The sequence below is a fragment of the Protobothrops mucrosquamatus genome, unplaced genomic scaffold, assembly GCF_001527695.2.
Source record: "Protobothrops mucrosquamatus isolate PMUCROS unplaced genomic scaffold, P.Mucros_1.0 scaffold2421, whole genome shotgun sequence".
In the NCBI taxonomy this organism is placed as follows: Eukaryota; Metazoa; Chordata; class Lepidosauria; order Squamata; family Viperidae; genus Protobothrops; species Protobothrops mucrosquamatus.
The window spans coordinates 91,157-108,985 of NW_015388493.1; the positions used below are offsets into that span (position 1 = coordinate 91,157).

Sequence of the window (17,829 nt, forward strand, 5' to 3'; positions counted from 1 at the left end):
TTTTAGATTGGATTTTAATTGGATTTTATATTGGGTGTTAACAAAAATTTTAAATGAAACGGCAAAATTAATATTTCTTTTAATTATATTTTAAAACGGTGTTTGTAGGGTCTTTATCTGTTTTTAGCTTGCTGTAAGCCGCCCTGGGTCCGCCAGGAGAAGGGCGGGGTATAAATCTAATAAAATCACAAATCACAAAATCAAATATGCAGATGACACTAAGCTGGCAGGAATAGCCTACACCCCAGAAGATAAAACTCAAGATCCAAAACAATTTTCACAGACTTGAACACTGGGCCCTATCTAACAAAATGAAATTCAACGTAGATAAAAGTAAGGTTTTATATTTAGGTAAGAAAAACTAACTGTATAGGTACAATGTTTTAAATGGCAATGTCATAGCCTTTATTTAATATTTACACCTTCTACGTTTAGTAAACAAAAGAGCATGTTTTTGAACCTTTGGCTTGCCTGGCCGCACTGAGTGAAGAGGAATTGTCTTGGGCTGCATATAAAATATATAGTTAATGTATATAAATAACAAACTTCCTTTATTTTTTTATTTTTTACAATCCTGTGGGGCCGCATAGCTAGCTGTCAAGGGCTGCATACAGCCAATGAGTCATGGGTTGGACACCCTGGGGTACAGTATGGGAAGCCAAAGGAGAGATCTTAAAATCCTAACACCTTGTGGTAGCCCCTCAGATACTGGAACACTGCTATCATGTCTCCCCTATTTCTTCTTTTCTTTAGACTAGCCAAACCCAAGTCCCGCAGCCGTTCTTCGTATGTTTTAGTCTCCAGGCCTTTGATCATCTTAGTTGCTCTTCTCTGAATTTTTTTCCAAACTCTCAACATCTTTTTTGTGACATGGTGACCAAAATTGGCTGCAGTATTCCAGATGTGGTCTTACTAGGGTTTTATAAAGCGGTAATAATACTTCTCGTGATCTTGATTCTATGCCTCTGTTTAGACAACCCAGGATTGTATTAGCTTTTTTGGTTGCTGCTGCACACTGCTGGCTCATAGTCAAGTGATCGTCCACTAGGACTCCAGCATAATTGTTTTCTGTTTCATTGGAGGGCATATAGATTTTCCCCAAAGATGATATCAAAAATTTGTATTAACCCAAAGCAACTTCTAAATTGTATAATTTAAGAAATCAGACAAAAGTGTATAGTAATAATTAAAGATTATTCTACCAGAGATGTAATGCAGGCTTGCATATTAACACTTACCACTAATTTGAACAATTTACAAGCTCACCCATCCATACAACTTATTTGTACTACTTACAAGTCTATTCTAAGGACTTACATTGATGTTGCTGTTCAACATAGTCTCAAAGTCCTCTGGCGAAATTTTTGGAACTTGATTAACAAGATCCATCAGGAAGCGACCAACAGTGTTGTCAGCAGTCACTTTCCCAGACTAGACAAAAAGCACAGAGATACTGTTTTTTTAAAAAAATATTTTGATATATTATACATCAACAGAAAAATGAATACACACACAGTCTTATTTCCCATCAGTGCATATTTTGGCCACAGCACACTTACCAGCACATCTTCTGCATACTGTAGTACTGTGCTCAGGGTATCCTGAATCTGAACAGAAGCTGCCCCCACTTGCTGAAGATCACTTGACAAATTAATCACTCGATTTGGGTTAAAGCAAGTCTTCATGACGAGATCAACTGAGAACAGAGAATAGACATGAATCGGTTAAACACAGTTATGGTCACAAATACTACAGTACAGTAATAATTCAGATAAGTAAACCACCAACTTTCTAATTATTGCAAAATAATCCACCTTTCAATGGGAACTCAACTACTATTTAATACTAGGTACTGCAGTCTAAAAAGGACACCGACAAATGAAGGTGATGAGAGGACTGGAAACTGAACCTACTGTATAAAAGAACTGGAAATGCTTAGTCTGGAACAAAGAAAACTTATCCTCACTGATTATCAATGCCAAATATTTTTATCATAGGGATAGTGTGCCGTCTCTAGAAAAGTACCGGTAATGGCATGCTTAGACACTTTGCCCTCTGTGGTGTTGATAGGAAGCTTTAACAGTGTCTCCAACCAAGAGTGTTTATGCAAATGCTGAAATTGAGACAGTTGTACATGTAGTTCTTAAATGCCCTATTAATTATTCTCAGAGGGCAGAGCTAATCATCAATGATTTAGATGAGGGAATAGAAGGGGAACTCATCAAATTTGCAGAGGACACTAAACTGGCAGGAATAGCCAACACCTCAGAAGACAAGCTCAGGATCCAAAAAGATCTTGACAAACTTGAACAATGGGCCCTGTCCAACAAAATGAACTTTAATGTGGAAAAAAGCGAAGTTTTACATTTAGGCAGGAAAAATCAAAGGTATAAGTACAGATTAGGCGAGACCTGGCTCAAAAACGTTAACTGTGAGAGGGACCTTGGAGTCCTAGTGGAGGATCACTTGACTATGAGCAAGCAGTGTGCAGCAGCAGCCAAAAAAGCTAACACAATCCTGGGTTGTATAAACAGAGGCATAGAATCAAGATCACGCAAAGTATTAGTACCGCTTTATAAAACCCTAGTAAGGCCACACCTGGAATACTGCAACCAATATTGGTCACCATACTACAAAAAAGATGTTGAGACTTAGGAAAAAATTCAGAGAAGAGCAACTAAGATGATCCAAGGCCTGGAGACTAAAACGTATGAAGAACGGCTGCAGGAATTGGGTTTGGCTAGTCTAAAGAAAAGAAGAAATAGGGGTGACCTGATAACAGTGTTCCAGTGTTTGAGGGGCTGCCACAAAGAAGGGGGGGGGTGTCAAATTATTCTCCAAAGCACCAGAGGGCAGGACAAGAAACAATGCTTGGAAACTGATCAAAGAGAGAAGCAACCTGGAATTAAGGAGAAAGTTCCTCACAGTGAGGATAATTAACCAGTGGAACAGCTTGCCTTTAGAAATCGTGGACGCTCCATCACTGGAGGTTTTTAAGACTAGACCAGGAGTGTCGAACTGCCAGCCCACGGGCCAGATGCGTCACATGGAAGCTGCGCCCACCCCAGCTCTGGCAAGGGGAAAAAAGTCATATGTCGCGACACGTCACATGGTGAGTTTGACACTCCTGGATTAGACAGTCGCTTGTCTGAAATGGTATAGATTCTCCTGCTTGAGCAGGGGGCTGAACTAGAAGACCTCCAAGGTCCCTTCCAGTTCTATTCTATTCTACTCTACTCTACTCTACTCTATTCTCTCTTCTAATAATATTTAGGCTGGTCTCAATGGGCAATTGTGTACATTCTATTAAATGACTAGGACTGTCATCTGAAAAATGGCCAAATTCTGTGCTGTAGTAATAGTTTGTTACATAATAGTTTAGTTTTATGCTCCATTTCCACTGCAAACAGAACCTTTATACTGGATGGTTTATATTNTTGATATTCTCCCTTTGTTTTCTACACATAATTTATCCTGAATAGAAACTTGAGTATTAACAAAGATGTGATTTTTACAACAATAACAAAAAGAAGCTCAGGGCTAGTGCCAATTCAGATATTCTTGGTTGTGTTATTACCTAATCATTGGCCAGCTTCATCAACAAATGACAACATTGGTTGAGAAAATAATATATATCACGTGTACAGGGATATCTTCATACAGGGATATCTTTTAAGATTGAGAGGCATAGAATTGTGTCTCCTCAGAATCCTGATCCGTTTATTAAATAGCCCTAGATGACAGCTGGTAGCAACAGGTATTTCTAAGCCACTATCTGAAGGGATAATCCATGGTGTGAAGACCCAAAAAGTTTCTGCAAGAAATGGCTTGAGACCTCCAACCCTCTACCTATAGACTCAGCCATTCCACTACAGCATTATCATCAAAGGCAAAGAAGCAGGCATTACCAAATTAAACACCATCTGGTTTAGCGTTCTGTTCTCACAGCAGTCAATCAGTATCTGTGGAAAGGGCCAGCAATAGTACCTCCCATTTATATTCACCACTGAAGAGTAAAATCTTGAACAAGACCAGATCTTTAAGATCAAGATGCCAATTCTATTCCCCTATCTGGCAGTATTGCTACATCAGGAGCTGTGTACAGGGAAATAATGTTTGGTTTATAATTCAAATTCCAAACACATCTATGGAGCATCAATCCATAGTAGAACTATTATTCATATATAAAGAAATATACCATGATCATCTGACCTCATCCCTGCATTAATCACTAGATCATCTTCCACTTTCTCACTAGATAGCCAAGTTCTCAAGCTTCTACTCCTGAAAGGAAAATCCTTGAAGTAAGGATATCTGTTCTTGCTCAAGGATTAAACTCCCTCTCATGAGTCTCTCCTTCCTTGAGACCATCATTCCATAACAGAACAGTCATTGTTTTCATTTCCTCCAGGTCAACTACCTAAAGGAATTTCCCGAGACCCAGGATGCTATTTTCATCTAAGCACATACCTACAATTTCTGCTGGCAGGTTGTGGTACTGTGATACAAGAATGCATTCATTAGCTTTCACAGCCTTGTTAATTTTCTGCACTCATAGCAGCTGAAACATTGGTTATATGAGAACAATTCTCCTTCTGCCTTGCACTTCAACAAAATCTTGTTGTTCATGATTTTTTTTTATCAACTTCAGTCCCACAAGTCTCTATCCTAAAAGAAAGTAATCTGTAAAACAGAGAATGCGACAGAGATTAACTCTTTTTTTTCTACAATGCCTTTTCCTACACCCATCTAAATCCTAAACATACTATGTAGAAATGAAAGAAACTTAGTCATTTACTAACAAGAAAGCAAGGCTCTTCGTATATTTTGAATGACATTTTGAAAAGCTTATTATTTTTAATGAAATTATTCTTTCTTTCGCGCTCGAAGCTGATAAATATTTTCAAAAACAAATTCAAATATATTTCCCTAGTAGAAATCAAGGATCTCTACACATTTGTAGAACTATGTTAATAATATACAAGCAAGACAGGAGCTTAGCAATTCCTTGATGGTTTTTAATGATCATCACCTTTCTGATCATACTTAGAAGAGGAAAAAAAGGGATGAGCAAGATTAATTCAGCAGTCATTTCAGAAGATAAAATCCAATTACAAAGTCTAGACTGTGCAAAGAAGTTCCACTGTTTCTTTAGGTGGTCTTGTTAATAGATGGTTAAGATTTCATTACAGGTTTAAGATTTTTTCATTGAGTGCAATCTGCGACTGGGTAAGATTTGCCAAATAGGTTACCATCAGCAGGTCCTAAAGAGTAAAAAAATATATATATTTAAGATTCCTTACATTGTGCAACACTGTTCAATGGAAACATTAGAAACAAATCTGTAACTTTGTCCGCTCACTCATACCAATAAACAAACATTTTTTTAAAACTTCCAATTCTAGTGGCATAAATGATCTAGAGGGAATTGAAGGGGATGTTTTAATCTCCAGGCCTTGGATCATCTTAGTTGCTCTTCTCTGAATTTTTTCCAAACTCTCAACATCTTTTTTGTGATATAGTGACCAAAATTGGCTGCAGTATTCCAGATGTGGTCTTACTAGGGTTTTATAAAGCGGTAATAATACTTCACGTGATCTTGATTCTATGCCTCTGTTTAGACAACCCAGGATTGTATTAGCTTTTTTGGTTGCTGCTGCACACTGCTGGCTCATAGTCAAGTGATCGTCCACTAGGACTCCAGCATAATTGTTTTCTGTTTCATTGGAGGGCATATAGATTTTCCCCAAAGAAGATATCAAAAATTTGTATTAACCCAAAGCAACTTCTAAATTGTATAATTTAAGAAATCAGACAAAAGTGTATAGTAATAATTAAAGATTATTCTACCAGAGATGTAATGCAGGCTTGCATATTAACACTTACCACTAATTTGAACAATTTACAAGCTCACCCATCCATACAACTTATTTGTACTACTTACAAGTCTATTCTAAGGACTTACATTGATGTTGCTGTTCAGCATAGTCTCAAAGTCCTCTGGCGAAATTTTTGGAACTTGATTAACAAGATCCATCAGGAAGCGACCAACAGTGTTGTCAGCAGTCACTTTCCCAGACTAGACAAAAAGCACAGAGATACTGTTTTTTTTAAAATATTTTGATATATTATACATCAACAGAAAAATGAATACACACACAGTCTTATTTCCCATCAGTGCATATTTTGGCCACAGCACACTTACCAGCACATCTTCTGCATACTGTAGTACTGTGCTCAGGGTATCCTGAATCTGAACAGAAGCTGCCCCCACTTGCTGAAGATCACTTGACAAATTAATCACTCGATTCGGGTTAAAGCAAGTCTTCATGACGAGATCAACTGAGAACAGAGAATAGACATGAATCGGTTAAACACAGTTATGGTCACAAATACTACAGTACAGTAATAATTCAGATAAGTAAACCACCAACTTTCTAATTATTGCAAAATAATCCACCTTTCAATGGGAACTCAACTACTATTTAATACTAGGTACTGCAGTCTAAAAAGGACACCGACAAATGAAGGTGATGAGAGGACTGGAAACTGAACCTACTGTATAAAAGAACTGGAAATGTTAGTCTGGAACAAAGAAAACTTATCCTCACTGATTATCAATGCCAAATATTTTTATCATAGGGATAGTGTGCTGTCTCTAGAAAAGTACCGGTAATGGCATGCTTAGACACTTTGCCCTCCGTGGTGTTGATAGGAAGCTTTAACAGTGTCTCCAACCAAGAGTGTTTATGCAAATGCTGAAATTGAGATAGTTGTACATGTAAGTTCTTAAGTGCCCTATTAATCATTCTCAGAGGGCAGAGCTAATCATCAATGATTTAGATGAGGGAATAGAAGGGCAACTCATCAAATTTGCAGATGACACTAAACTGGCAGGAATAGCCAACACCTCAGAAGACAAGCTCAGGATCCAAAAAGATCTTGACAAACTTGAACAATGGGCCCTGTCCAACAAAATGAACTTTAATGTGGGGAAAAGCGAAGTTTTACATTTAGGCAGGAAAAATCAAAGGTATAAGTACAGATTAGGCGAGATCTGGCTCAAAAACAGTAACTGTGAGGGGGACCTTAGAGTCCTAGTGGAGGATCACTTGACTATGAGCCAGCTGTGTGCAGCAGCAGCCAAAAAAGCTAATACAATCGTGGGTTGTATAAACAGAGGCATAGAATCAAGATCACGCAAAGTATTAGTACCGCTTTATAAAACCCTAGTAAGGCCACACCTGGAATACTGCAACCAATATTGGTCACCATACTACAAAAAAGATGTTGAGACTTAGGAAAAAATTCAGAGAAGAGCAACTAAGATGATCCAAGGCCTGGAGACTAAAACGTATGAAGAACGGCTGCAGGAATTGGGTTTGGCTAGTCTAAAGAAAAGAAGAAATAGGGGTGACCTGATAACAGTGTTCCAGTGTTTGAGGGGCTGCCACAAAGAAGGGGGGGTCAAATTATTCTCCAAAGCACCAGAGGGCAAGACAAGAAACAATGCTTGGAAACTGACCAAAGAGAGAAGCAACCTGGAATTAAGGAGAAGGTTCCTCACAGTGAGGATAATTAACCAGTGGAGCAGCTTGCCTTTAGAAATCGTGGACGCTCCATCACTGGAGGTTTTTAAGACTAGACCAGGAGTGTCGAACTGCCAGCCCACGGGCCAGATGCGTCACATGGAAGCTGCGCCCACCCCAGCTCTGGCAAGGGGAAAAAAGTCATATGTCGCGACACGTCACATGGCAAGTTTGACACTCCTGGATTAGACAGTCGCTTGTCTGAAATGGTATAGATTCTCCTGCTTGAGCAGGGGGCTGAACTAGAAGACCTCCAAGGTCCCTTCCAGTTCTATTCTATTCTATTCTATTCTATTCTATTCTATTCTATTCTATTCTATTCTATAGATGAGATGAGATAAGAGAGAAGATTATTATAAATCCGACCAGAGTTACCCGTTAACACATGTAAGATAATTTACTGATCCTGACAGTAGACTTTTTACCGGTTTAAGACACGACATCATTATCAAACAATGTATTATCAAATCAAAATACGAGGTAAAGGTGACGTTTGTCTTGGAAATATGACCTACCAAATATAATTAATTTTGGTTGTTTTGGTCTATGACTGTAGATAAACTAAAACAATACGATATTACAATGATTGCTCTATGGTAGTTTATCATAAGAATATGCAAAATTCAATCATCTGGAAGCTTTCCTGTTGTTTCCTTCTTCAAAATGCTAGACAGCATAGTGCTATAAACAAAATCAGCTTGTAGATTTTCTGGAGGAAGAGGAAACAAACAGTGATGGCTGACTCCACTTTCCTGTCATTCATTGTGTTATCCAGCCAGATAGACCACACCAGGTAAGACAGATTTGATCATTATCATGGCCATGGTTTGCACTCATGTGACCTGCTAAGCCCAACATTTGACAAATTGGAAATAACTGAATATATATATTTCAGTAGACTAAGTCGATATTTAATAAATATATATATAAAAGGAAAAGGATATTTCTGTCAGGAACAGTATTTCTTATTTCTTGTCCTCTGGGGTGAAGATGCAGCTTTAGCCCTCTAAGTTTTATTTCAAAGCACTGACCTTTAATTTTACTGCACAGAACTTGTAACCAATCACGGAAAGCCAGGTCTTATCACTATGTCTAGCCCAGTGATGGCAAACCTGTGATAAGCTATGTCGTTTTGGGTGACATATCAAACCTCTGGAAGTTGTACAAAAAGGCCTTGCTCTCATGCAGCTTCCAAGGGATCAAATCAGGGAAGCATTCTCATGCAATTTTTCGGGAGGCTCCAGAGATCCCAAAAGAGCAGGCCTCTGACATGACTTCCAGAGATTGACGTCAACAGGAAAGTCCAGAGAGGAGGTCCCCAAAAGGTCTCTTTTGTCACCCCAGCAGAATCAAAGTAGGCATTTTCTGAATTTTTGACACTCGTGAGTTCAAAAGGTTTGCCATCACTGGTCTAGCCACTCACTAGGTTTTCACTTCTTGGCTATGCTAATCATCAGGACAAAAGCAAACAGGACTACATCCATCAATAATATAATGCCTACCTCCTATCCGCTCGGTATCATAGTAGGAAGACTTCACAGTAAGAGGAGTAAACATTACCCCCATCGTCTTACCAGGAACTCCCATTGTGGTGCTAAAAGAGAGACAATTTTTCTTAGCATGTATATTCCAAATAAGGCCTGATACATAAGAATTGCTTTCAATTCTTATTAGAGTACTGATTCTGAAAAACCCACAATAGTAACCATATATACGCCCTATATGTACATAACTGCCAGAATAAATTTAAGAATGTCATAGGAGAAAAAGAATCAAAGCAGGCGCTTCTCAAAACTTTGGAATCTCAAATATTATTTTTGCAATTTGATATTTGTCTAAACCAGGGGTAGGTAACCTTGGCTCTTTTATGACTCGTGGACTTCAACTCCCAGAATTCCTGAGCCAGCCATGCTGAAAGGAAAGGGAGAGGTTCCAAGTTGAGCCATGCTGGCTCAGGAATTCTGGGAGTTGAAGTCCACGAGTCATAAAAGAGCCAAGGTTGCCTACCCCTGGTCTAAACTGTCCTGCTGTAATGTTAAAAAGTAGTATGGAATAAGATTCGTGCTTTTTCTTTTGCGGACTGTAACATTTCATTTTTTACTTTTGTTTCTTTCAAGCAAAATGCAGGTGAATTGTTTTTGCAAGTACCTGATATATGCCTTAATGCTCATACGTCCATTTTGTAAACTGGTGTCCACAGTTAGGTGAATTGGGTTGTGAGCTTCCCGACTGTAATATTCATGGATTAAAACAGAGTGTTCTGTGATGTCATGTCCAGTTGCATACCTGCAAAAATAAAATCAGCTTAAGACAATATTTGCACACAGCGAATCCATTAATTCAATACGGATATTTTAAAAGTTGCTATGCTGAAAATACAGACCGATATTTGTCAGTGATGTATCCATGAAGTATGTGAGTTATTGTCTTGACATTTTAATATATTATTCAATAAACTAGTTTTATCCAATACTATTGGAAAGGTAAATATTACCAAGACCTCTTCTCAGAATGGACAAACCTAATGTTAACAGGAATCTGATACAAAGTTACCTGGGATTTTCAGTAATCTTTTGCAAACTAACAAAGGATTTTTTTATTACTGTTTTTAGTTGTGGATGGGGTTGCACTGTCCCAGGCAAACCCAGTACATAATCTGTAGGTTCTCCTGGACTGACAGCTCTAGCTCAAAGAGCAGGTGGTAGTCCTGCACAATAGCAAGTTGTGTACTTGTTAGCCTCTTTCCTAGATCAACATGCCCTTCTCACAGTCACCCATGCTCTAGTCACCTCTTGTTGGGACTGCCGTAATGCACGCTACATGGGGTTGTCCCAAATAGTATTTGGAAGCTTCAGATGGCTCAAACTGCAGCAGCCCATGTTACCTCTTTTGTGGGAACTGTATTGGTTACAAATTTGCTTCTGCGTGCCATTCAAATTTCTGGTTATCACCTTTAAAGCCCTAGATGGCTTGGGGCCAGATCATCTGAATGGCAATCTCTTTCCCAGTTACATCTCTCTGGCCCACCACAGCGGGAAGGCACGGTATGTTACAGTCCCATCTAGTGAGACCCAGGAAAAAAGGCTTTCTCTAGTAGCTCCCTCCCTTTGGAATACCATTCCCCCAAAGATAAGATTGGCCCCCACTTTGATACTTTTCTGGAAGGACCTCGAGACATGGTTCTGTCAGTGGCCTGGGAACCCCAGGGTGACATAGAACTGATCAAGTAGTTCTGCCTGTTGTCGCCTATGGCAGTGATGGCAAACCTTTTAGAGACCGAGTGCCCAAACTGCAACCCAAAACCCATTTATGCATCGTCGGGTGCCGGGTGGGCGTGGCCATTGGCTGGGTGTGGCCCATTGGGTGGGCATGGCCCACTGGGTGGGCGTGGCTGCAGTGGTAACGGCAGACTGGGTGGGACTAAAAAGTTCAATCAATCAATTCCAACTTTGCAAGATCTTTTTTTTTCCCACGAGAAGTTGAAATTGACTGATTGATTCAACCTTTTTTTTTTTTTTTTTGCACACGGCGGCGGAAGCCTAAAGCGAAAAGGTTTTATAAAACCCAGCTGAAGGCCTAGGACTGGGGCGACAGTGCCCGTGCCCACAGAGAGGGCTCTGCATGCCGCCTCTGGCACCCGTGCCATAGGTTCGCCACCACTGGCCTATGGGATTATGGAAGGATGTTAAGGGATTTTTACATTGTGGAATTTTAATACTGTAAGCTACCATGTGTGAGTTGGGCTGCCATATAAATATATTAAATAAAGGTTATACTGCACATCAGAATGTTTATGTCTGAAGCAGGAAAAAGGAAAGCGGATGGCAGCTAAAATATTTAAAACAATACTTTCAAATTTACAATGTTACAAACGTAATAGAAAAGAGAAATGCACAAGTTCATGCTATCTGCTGGAGACTATCTTACAGATTCTGAGACTCTATCATCCCCAAAGGTTTTGTGATGCTATTTTAGATCAATCGGAATCTAGTATGATTATACAGTTTTATCCCTGGATATCCCAAGGGTTAAGTTGGATCTATTACTAACAACAGATAGCACGATCAAAGCTATATGTAACAAAGGTTCAGTGAATATGGAAAACTTATCATCAACTTTAAGGATCATGCAAGCGAACAATGCATCCCTAAATGAGAAGGAAAAAAATAACAGTCGAGGTTTATTCTGTTAAAGAGAGTCAAAGTATTTCCCAAAATTCTATAACAATGGAGGAGTATTGCTACCAAGACCAACAAAGTTGACATAATTGTTTAAAGAACTGTTATTATTTTATGGCATTCTATTAATTAAAGATAGTCCTGTCTTTTGAGAAGCTGGGCAGACAAATTCTGGTAGAATGAAGACTTACCATCCCAGAATAATTTCACTTGGAGACACTTTCTTGTGCAATTCATACATATTTTTGGCAAATTCCATGTCCACTGCAACCTGAAAGTTAACAAAATTCAAGATTCTGCAATAATGACATTAATTCACTGATAGGCCTTTTATCTAAACTTGTTAACCTGAGACTAAACCCACAAGTCTGAGTAGAGAAAGCACATTGTCTTTGACTGATAACTTATTTCTGATGCAAAAAAAATCACACTTTTAATTTTTCCACACAGTACTATCTGTTTGTCTCCCTGAATTCCTTTATAAAAGATACTTATGTGGCTGCATGAATATAGGATAAAAATAACATTCCATTTTTTCATGTTGAACGTTTGATGGTAAAGAAAATAAAGAGTACCTCCCAATGCCATTATAATATCAATAAACAAGTAGCTGCTATTCATTCCACTTGATTAAATGGGAAAATTGGTTAAGACTAAACCTAATGCCTGCCATTCACTCCAGGCTCCCTGTATATTATTTTTTTTTAACATAAGTACAGTAACTACATCCCTGTAGCTCCATGTTCAGTGGAAGAAGCAAACTCACAAAATGAATAGTACGTAAGATATAACAGATATGGAAATCATGATGTGTACAGGTAGTCCTCAGTTTACAGTACAATCACAATTGGGACCAGAATTTCCATCATAAATGGTTGCAGTCATTAAGTAAAATCAGACCAATTTTATGACCATTTACATCATGGTCATTAAGCAAATCCGTAGTCATTAAATTCAAACCCATTCTTCCGAGAATTTTGCCGGAAACTGGCAAAAACAGTCACAAATTGTGATCACATGACCACAGGGCACTGCAATTGATCAGAAATGTGAGCGGTTGCCAAGCGTCCAAATTCCAAGCACATGAATATGGGGGTGGTCCAATGGTCATAGTTGTGAGGACTGGCCATAAGTCAGAGGGCTAGACATTTTTCCGCACCATCATAACTTCAAATGGTTGTAAGTTGGGGACTATCTGTACAAAATAAGCCTGTCCCAGCTTGGATATTCAGGAAAGAAAGATCTTCAACTTCATTTGTAATGAAAAGTATTTTTTTTTAACTGAAGCCAAGTGGTTACAGCATAGCAAAGCCAAATCTGAGAATTTCTCCCGTAACCCTGGTAATTTTCCCTTCTCCTAGACATTTCCCACCACTTGGTCATCTTGGTGATGTTCAATGAGATTCCAATGAGGTGTTTTGGTAACAGTTCCACATTTTGGCACCTTTTTGAATGGGTGTTTCACATTCCATTCCCAGGATTGTGTCCTTGGATATTTCAACCATGATCTCTGGATGGCCCTCTGGTTCCTGTCATGCCCCCTCCCTGCCTGCCAGATCTCAGATTGTACTATGATGCGCGTTGTTCATACATGGTTGAAATATAAAAGATTGGCTACTAAGACAACATTGTGGCTATCACATGAAGCATTGCACAGGAAAGAGACTTTAATGGAATCAAAATAGATGACATATTGCGATCTATTGATATGGAAAGAGGATCCTAAGCTAAAAGTGAGGCAACAACTAGTAAGTGATGGATTTAATTGTGACTGGTTTAATTATTATAAAATATTTGAAAGATTTAAACTTGATAAAAAGCTTTGTTTTTGCTGGACACAAATCAGAATTGAAATTGAGTTTATGTTCTGGGGATGACCATTTGATTCCAAAGTCTATAAAATGTTACCTAGGATAAATTTGGAAGAAGACTATGTTAAGAACTGTAAGGTAAAATGGGTGAAAAACTTTGGTCATAATATAACGCTAGATAATGTGCGAAATAATGATTTACTTTGAATTACCGTTTGAAAGAAAACTTTTACAAAATGATTTACTGATAGTATTTGCCTCTGGATAGATTGTCAAGAATAAAGTAATTTCTAATAATTGTTGGAAATGTAATCAAATTCCAAGAACATGGAACTCTACTTCTATATGTGGTCATAGCTGCAAGGAGTGTTCATGCCAAGTAATGGAAAGAAAAAGGAATACCTGTAGTTGAAGAATTGATTGTGAAACTGAATTGGTAGAGATGGTGAAACTAACTGCATTGCTTAGAGATAATACTTCAGACAATTTTATAATGCATTGGAAGCCTTTTGTGGAATTTCTGCGAGTTAAATACAATAACGGACTGTTAAGATTAGCTTATTTTTGGGTGGATACCAGTTAGCAGTTTTGTTTAATACCTAACAGATATTGGGTTGACTTGATTAATAGATATTAGATTTCTATATTTGAGATATTTTAAGAAACTATGGTACAAAATAGTACTTCTGTATACCAAATATAGTCAGCATGGATGAAAAGATTCATAGTTAGTTGTAGGCACACTGTCCAAGGGGGGAATATGCTAGAACTATTTGAGACATATTTTTCAATACTCAGCCAGGGTGGACAATGTAGGTTTAAGGTTGATTTTACATATGTTGTGTACACGTCTTTATTTTTTCTTCTTCTTCTTTTCGCTTAGTTTGTCATGTTTGTTTTTTATTGTCTCTGTTCATTTGAATTTTGAAATAAAAAATATTCTGTTAAAAGTGTATCACACCTAAGCATTTGCATTATAATTTAGGATATCCTCTTCCAGCAATAATACCAAGAAAACTGCTACTTGTGAGAGTTTACCAGTTTGAAAGGGGAGAAAGGCCTGATTTTAACTTTCTGAAATGTGATTCTGCAACTTCAAAGAGTTACAGAATCCTTAAACCAATTCTCTGATTACAGAATCCTTAAACCAATTCTCTGATTTTGGTACTTTCCTAAAAGTATCTCCTTCCATGGGTTTAAGCTAATGGCAAAGCTAAAATCATGATCAAAATAACACATACTCACCTCATCTTCTGATTCATTATGAGGTACTGAGAAGCAGTTGGTAACCTCTACGGAATGTTTGTCAACTGTGCCTACAAAGTTAAAGAAAAAACATTTTCCTAAGAAAAGTTCTTCCCAAGCAAAGGCCTAGGAACATTCAAGGAAGAACTTGTAACTGAAGACATTAGATTTATATCTGCTGATAAGTACAGTACAGCACAACTTGAACCCCTTCAAGTTCAACCTCCTTACAATACGCAGAAGATAATGGTTTTATAGTGATATTACAACAATCTTGATTTACAAGTGTGTGTTAAGCCTATAGGATGAAGTCTGAGAAGAATGAAAACAAGGCACTGTTTGTTCTAAGCAAGATACAAAAAGAATGCATTTCAGAAACTATATTCTGTAACGGAACTGTCTTCTATCAAAGCTCCTTTATTTAATGTTCTTAAGAACTTTTAGATGCTGTAGCTAAGAAATGGACATATAAATAAACATGCAACAGAATAAGCATGGTGGCAAATCAAAGAAGTATCTTGCTTTCATTTTGCCACTTCAAATTTAACATCAGGAAACTAATGCATATCAGGGCTAGCTTTAACTCCCATCTACATTGACTGAAAAATGAATGGAACAATGAAATACAGGTCTAGCATCTTATGTAGAAAAAGAAGCAATATAAGGCATCAACTTAACCCAATGATGACATATGTTTACATTTTATATTTCATGCTTTGTATTTTTATCTGTTTTTATAAAAATGTAATATGAATGTACCACAGGATAAATAATCCAACGCTGTAACAAAGCCACAAAATATAAAGCTGCACTTCAAGTAAATATTTTTCTTATTATAAAGGCAATCTCCCCACTTTCAGTTTGAGCCTGTAAACCAGGGGTTCTCAACCTTGGCAACTTTTAAGACTTGTGGACTTCAACTCCCAGAATTCCTCAGCCAGCCAAGCTGGCTGAGGAATTCTGGGAGTTGAAGTCCACAAGTCTTAAAGTTGCCAAGGTTGAGAACCCCTGCTGTAAACACTAAGTTGCCTTTGAACCAAACAATCACACGACAAATTCTAACATGCATTAATGCTACAAAAATAGTCTCACGGGATACCACGCGTTCAAGTCCTGCCTTAGACATGAAAGCCAGCTGGGTAACTTTGGGCCAGTCACTCTCAGTCCAATCCACCTCACAGGGTTGTTGTTGCTGTGAGGAAAACAGGAGGGAGGGGGATTTTATCTTACCAGCTGTGCTGGCTCAGGAATTCTGGGAGTTGAAGTCCACGAGTCATAAAAGAGCCAAGGTGGCCTACCCCTGCCATAGGCCGGCCTTCCCACCACCCTTTCTCTACTTCGTGCCAGGATAGTAGCAACTATACGCAGAGCTGCCGGGATTCGGCTCCGTTTCCTCCTCTCAAAACACTCCGGAGCGCCAAAGAGAGCAGCTAGCCGCAGTGTTTCTCAACCTTGACAATTTTAAGGCATGTGGACTTCAACTCCCAGAATTCCACAGCCAGCAATGCTGGCTGTGGAATTCTGGGAGTTGAAGTCCACATGCCTTAAAATTGTCAAGGTTGAGAAACACTGAGCTAGCGCATCTTCGGGTTGAGCCGCCTCCTCCTCAGCGGAGAGAGCGACGGTCCTTACCGAGCAACGTGCCGATAACGCGGGCCGCGCCCTCGTTGCGCCTCTCAAAGCTGTCCACGATAGAGGCCAGCACCACCGGGTGCAGCCGGACTGCACGGCCGCCGGGAAAAGGCGCCGCCAACGCGGGAGGCGGCGGCGGCGGTGGTGGTGGTGCAGCCGCGGGCTGAGGAGTAAGGACGGCCGGCGTAGGAGTTATCGAGGGTATGGTGGGGGGAGAAGGGGCCGGAGGCGACGGAGACGGGACAGCGACGCTCGCTAAAGCGGCGGGAACCCCGACTGCGGCCGCCATTTTGTGGAGAAAGGAAGCGCCAGCGCTCTCGGGCGGCGACTGAGCGCAGACCACCCGCCTCCCCAAAGGCAACTGATATAATAGGCTGTTCCTGCTGCTTTTCCAGGGCCACTTCCTCCAATCAGGGGCGAGTTCCCTGAGATTTGTTCGTTTTTTTTAAAGCGTTTCGTGAAGCGCGCGGGTGGATCTTCAGCGGGCTCGCGCATTTTTTTTTTCCAGGGCTGTGAAGATGTTTTATTGGAAAATATTTTTTAGAACATTTTTATTTTAGTCCGTAACTCCCGTTTTGGTCAACGTGGCTGGCGAGAAGAGCTGATCCACGAATATTGTTGTGTTGTTAACAGAGCTGAAGCCAAGAAAGAGGTTTACATTCAATAAACTCAACATGGTGTGTTTCTCAACCTCTGCAACGTTTAAGATGCGTGGACTTCAACTCCCAGAATACCTCGGACAGAATGTTGCCTGAGGAATTCTGGGAGTTGGAGTTTGCACATCTTTGTTACTGAAGTTGAGAAACACTGAATTAAACTGCTACTACACCCAATCTTAAAAGACTATGACAATTTGATACTATCCGTGTTTCCCCGAAAAGTAAGACCCTGTCTTACTTTCTTTTGGGCTCTGAAGTAAGCACTAGCTTTTACTTTCGGGGGGGGCTTACTTTTTGCTGGTACTGGTAATGTAGTAAAATGAACAATTATTAGAATAATGATTTGTCTGCATAACTGGAATAATGATTTGTCTGCATAATTGCTAGAATAATGATGTAATGCATAATCACGGGGATAATTCACTGGGAAAGTTCTGTGTCAGTAATATGTGGCTAACCAAATGCGCGTTACACATGGATACTTTGTATGTAGCAAAACCTTCCATTGTATGCCCGTGAGAAACGATCCAAATGTATTACAGTGTATTACCATGTGTAGTCCCTTTGTTCCTGAAAGAAGGGTAGTATAAAAACTGAAGTCTAATCCCGCCCTCCTCGTTCAGAATTGCTTATCTCTATATGCCTCTGAACCTGCGCAAATAAACCTCTCTGCTAAACCCCTCTGGAATTCGTAAGAGTTCTTTCGTTTTCCACA

The 17,829-nt window shown here is 39.3% G+C and overlaps 2 protein-coding genes across 2 annotated transcripts in view; both read right to left on the minus strand.

Annotated features, from left to right (window-relative positions):
• Positions 1-1,692, minus strand: part of LOC107295627 (eukaryotic translation initiation factor 3 subunit F-like) — a 3,456-nt gene extending 1,764 nt beyond the window's left edge. The window contains exons 1-2 of the mRNA XM_015824943.1: positions 1,560-1,692; positions 1,318-1,431 (exon numbers count right to left, since the gene is read on the minus strand). Coding sequence (XP_015680429.1) covers positions 1,318-1,431; positions 1,560-1,685 — 240 coding nt within the window. The 5' untranslated portion in view covers positions 1,686-1,692. The remainder of the gene's footprint in view (positions 1-1,317; positions 1,432-1,559) is intronic.
• Positions 1,693-4,997: 3,305 nt separating this feature from the next.
• Positions 4,998-16,744, minus strand: LOC107295628 (eukaryotic translation initiation factor 3 subunit F-like). The gene is made up of 8 exons (XM_015824944.1): positions 16,456-16,744; positions 14,824-14,894; positions 11,959-12,038; positions 9,738-9,875; positions 9,092-9,183; positions 6,206-6,342; positions 5,966-6,079; positions 4,998-5,264 (listed from the first exon to the last, which is right to left on the minus strand). The coding sequence occupies exons 1-8, from the start codon at positions 16,742-16,744 to the stop codon at positions 5,187-5,189; spliced, it is 999 nt and encodes a 332-aa protein (XP_015680430.1). The 3' UTR covers positions 4,998-5,186.
• Between the last annotated feature and the right edge of the window lie 1,085 nt (positions 16,745-17,829).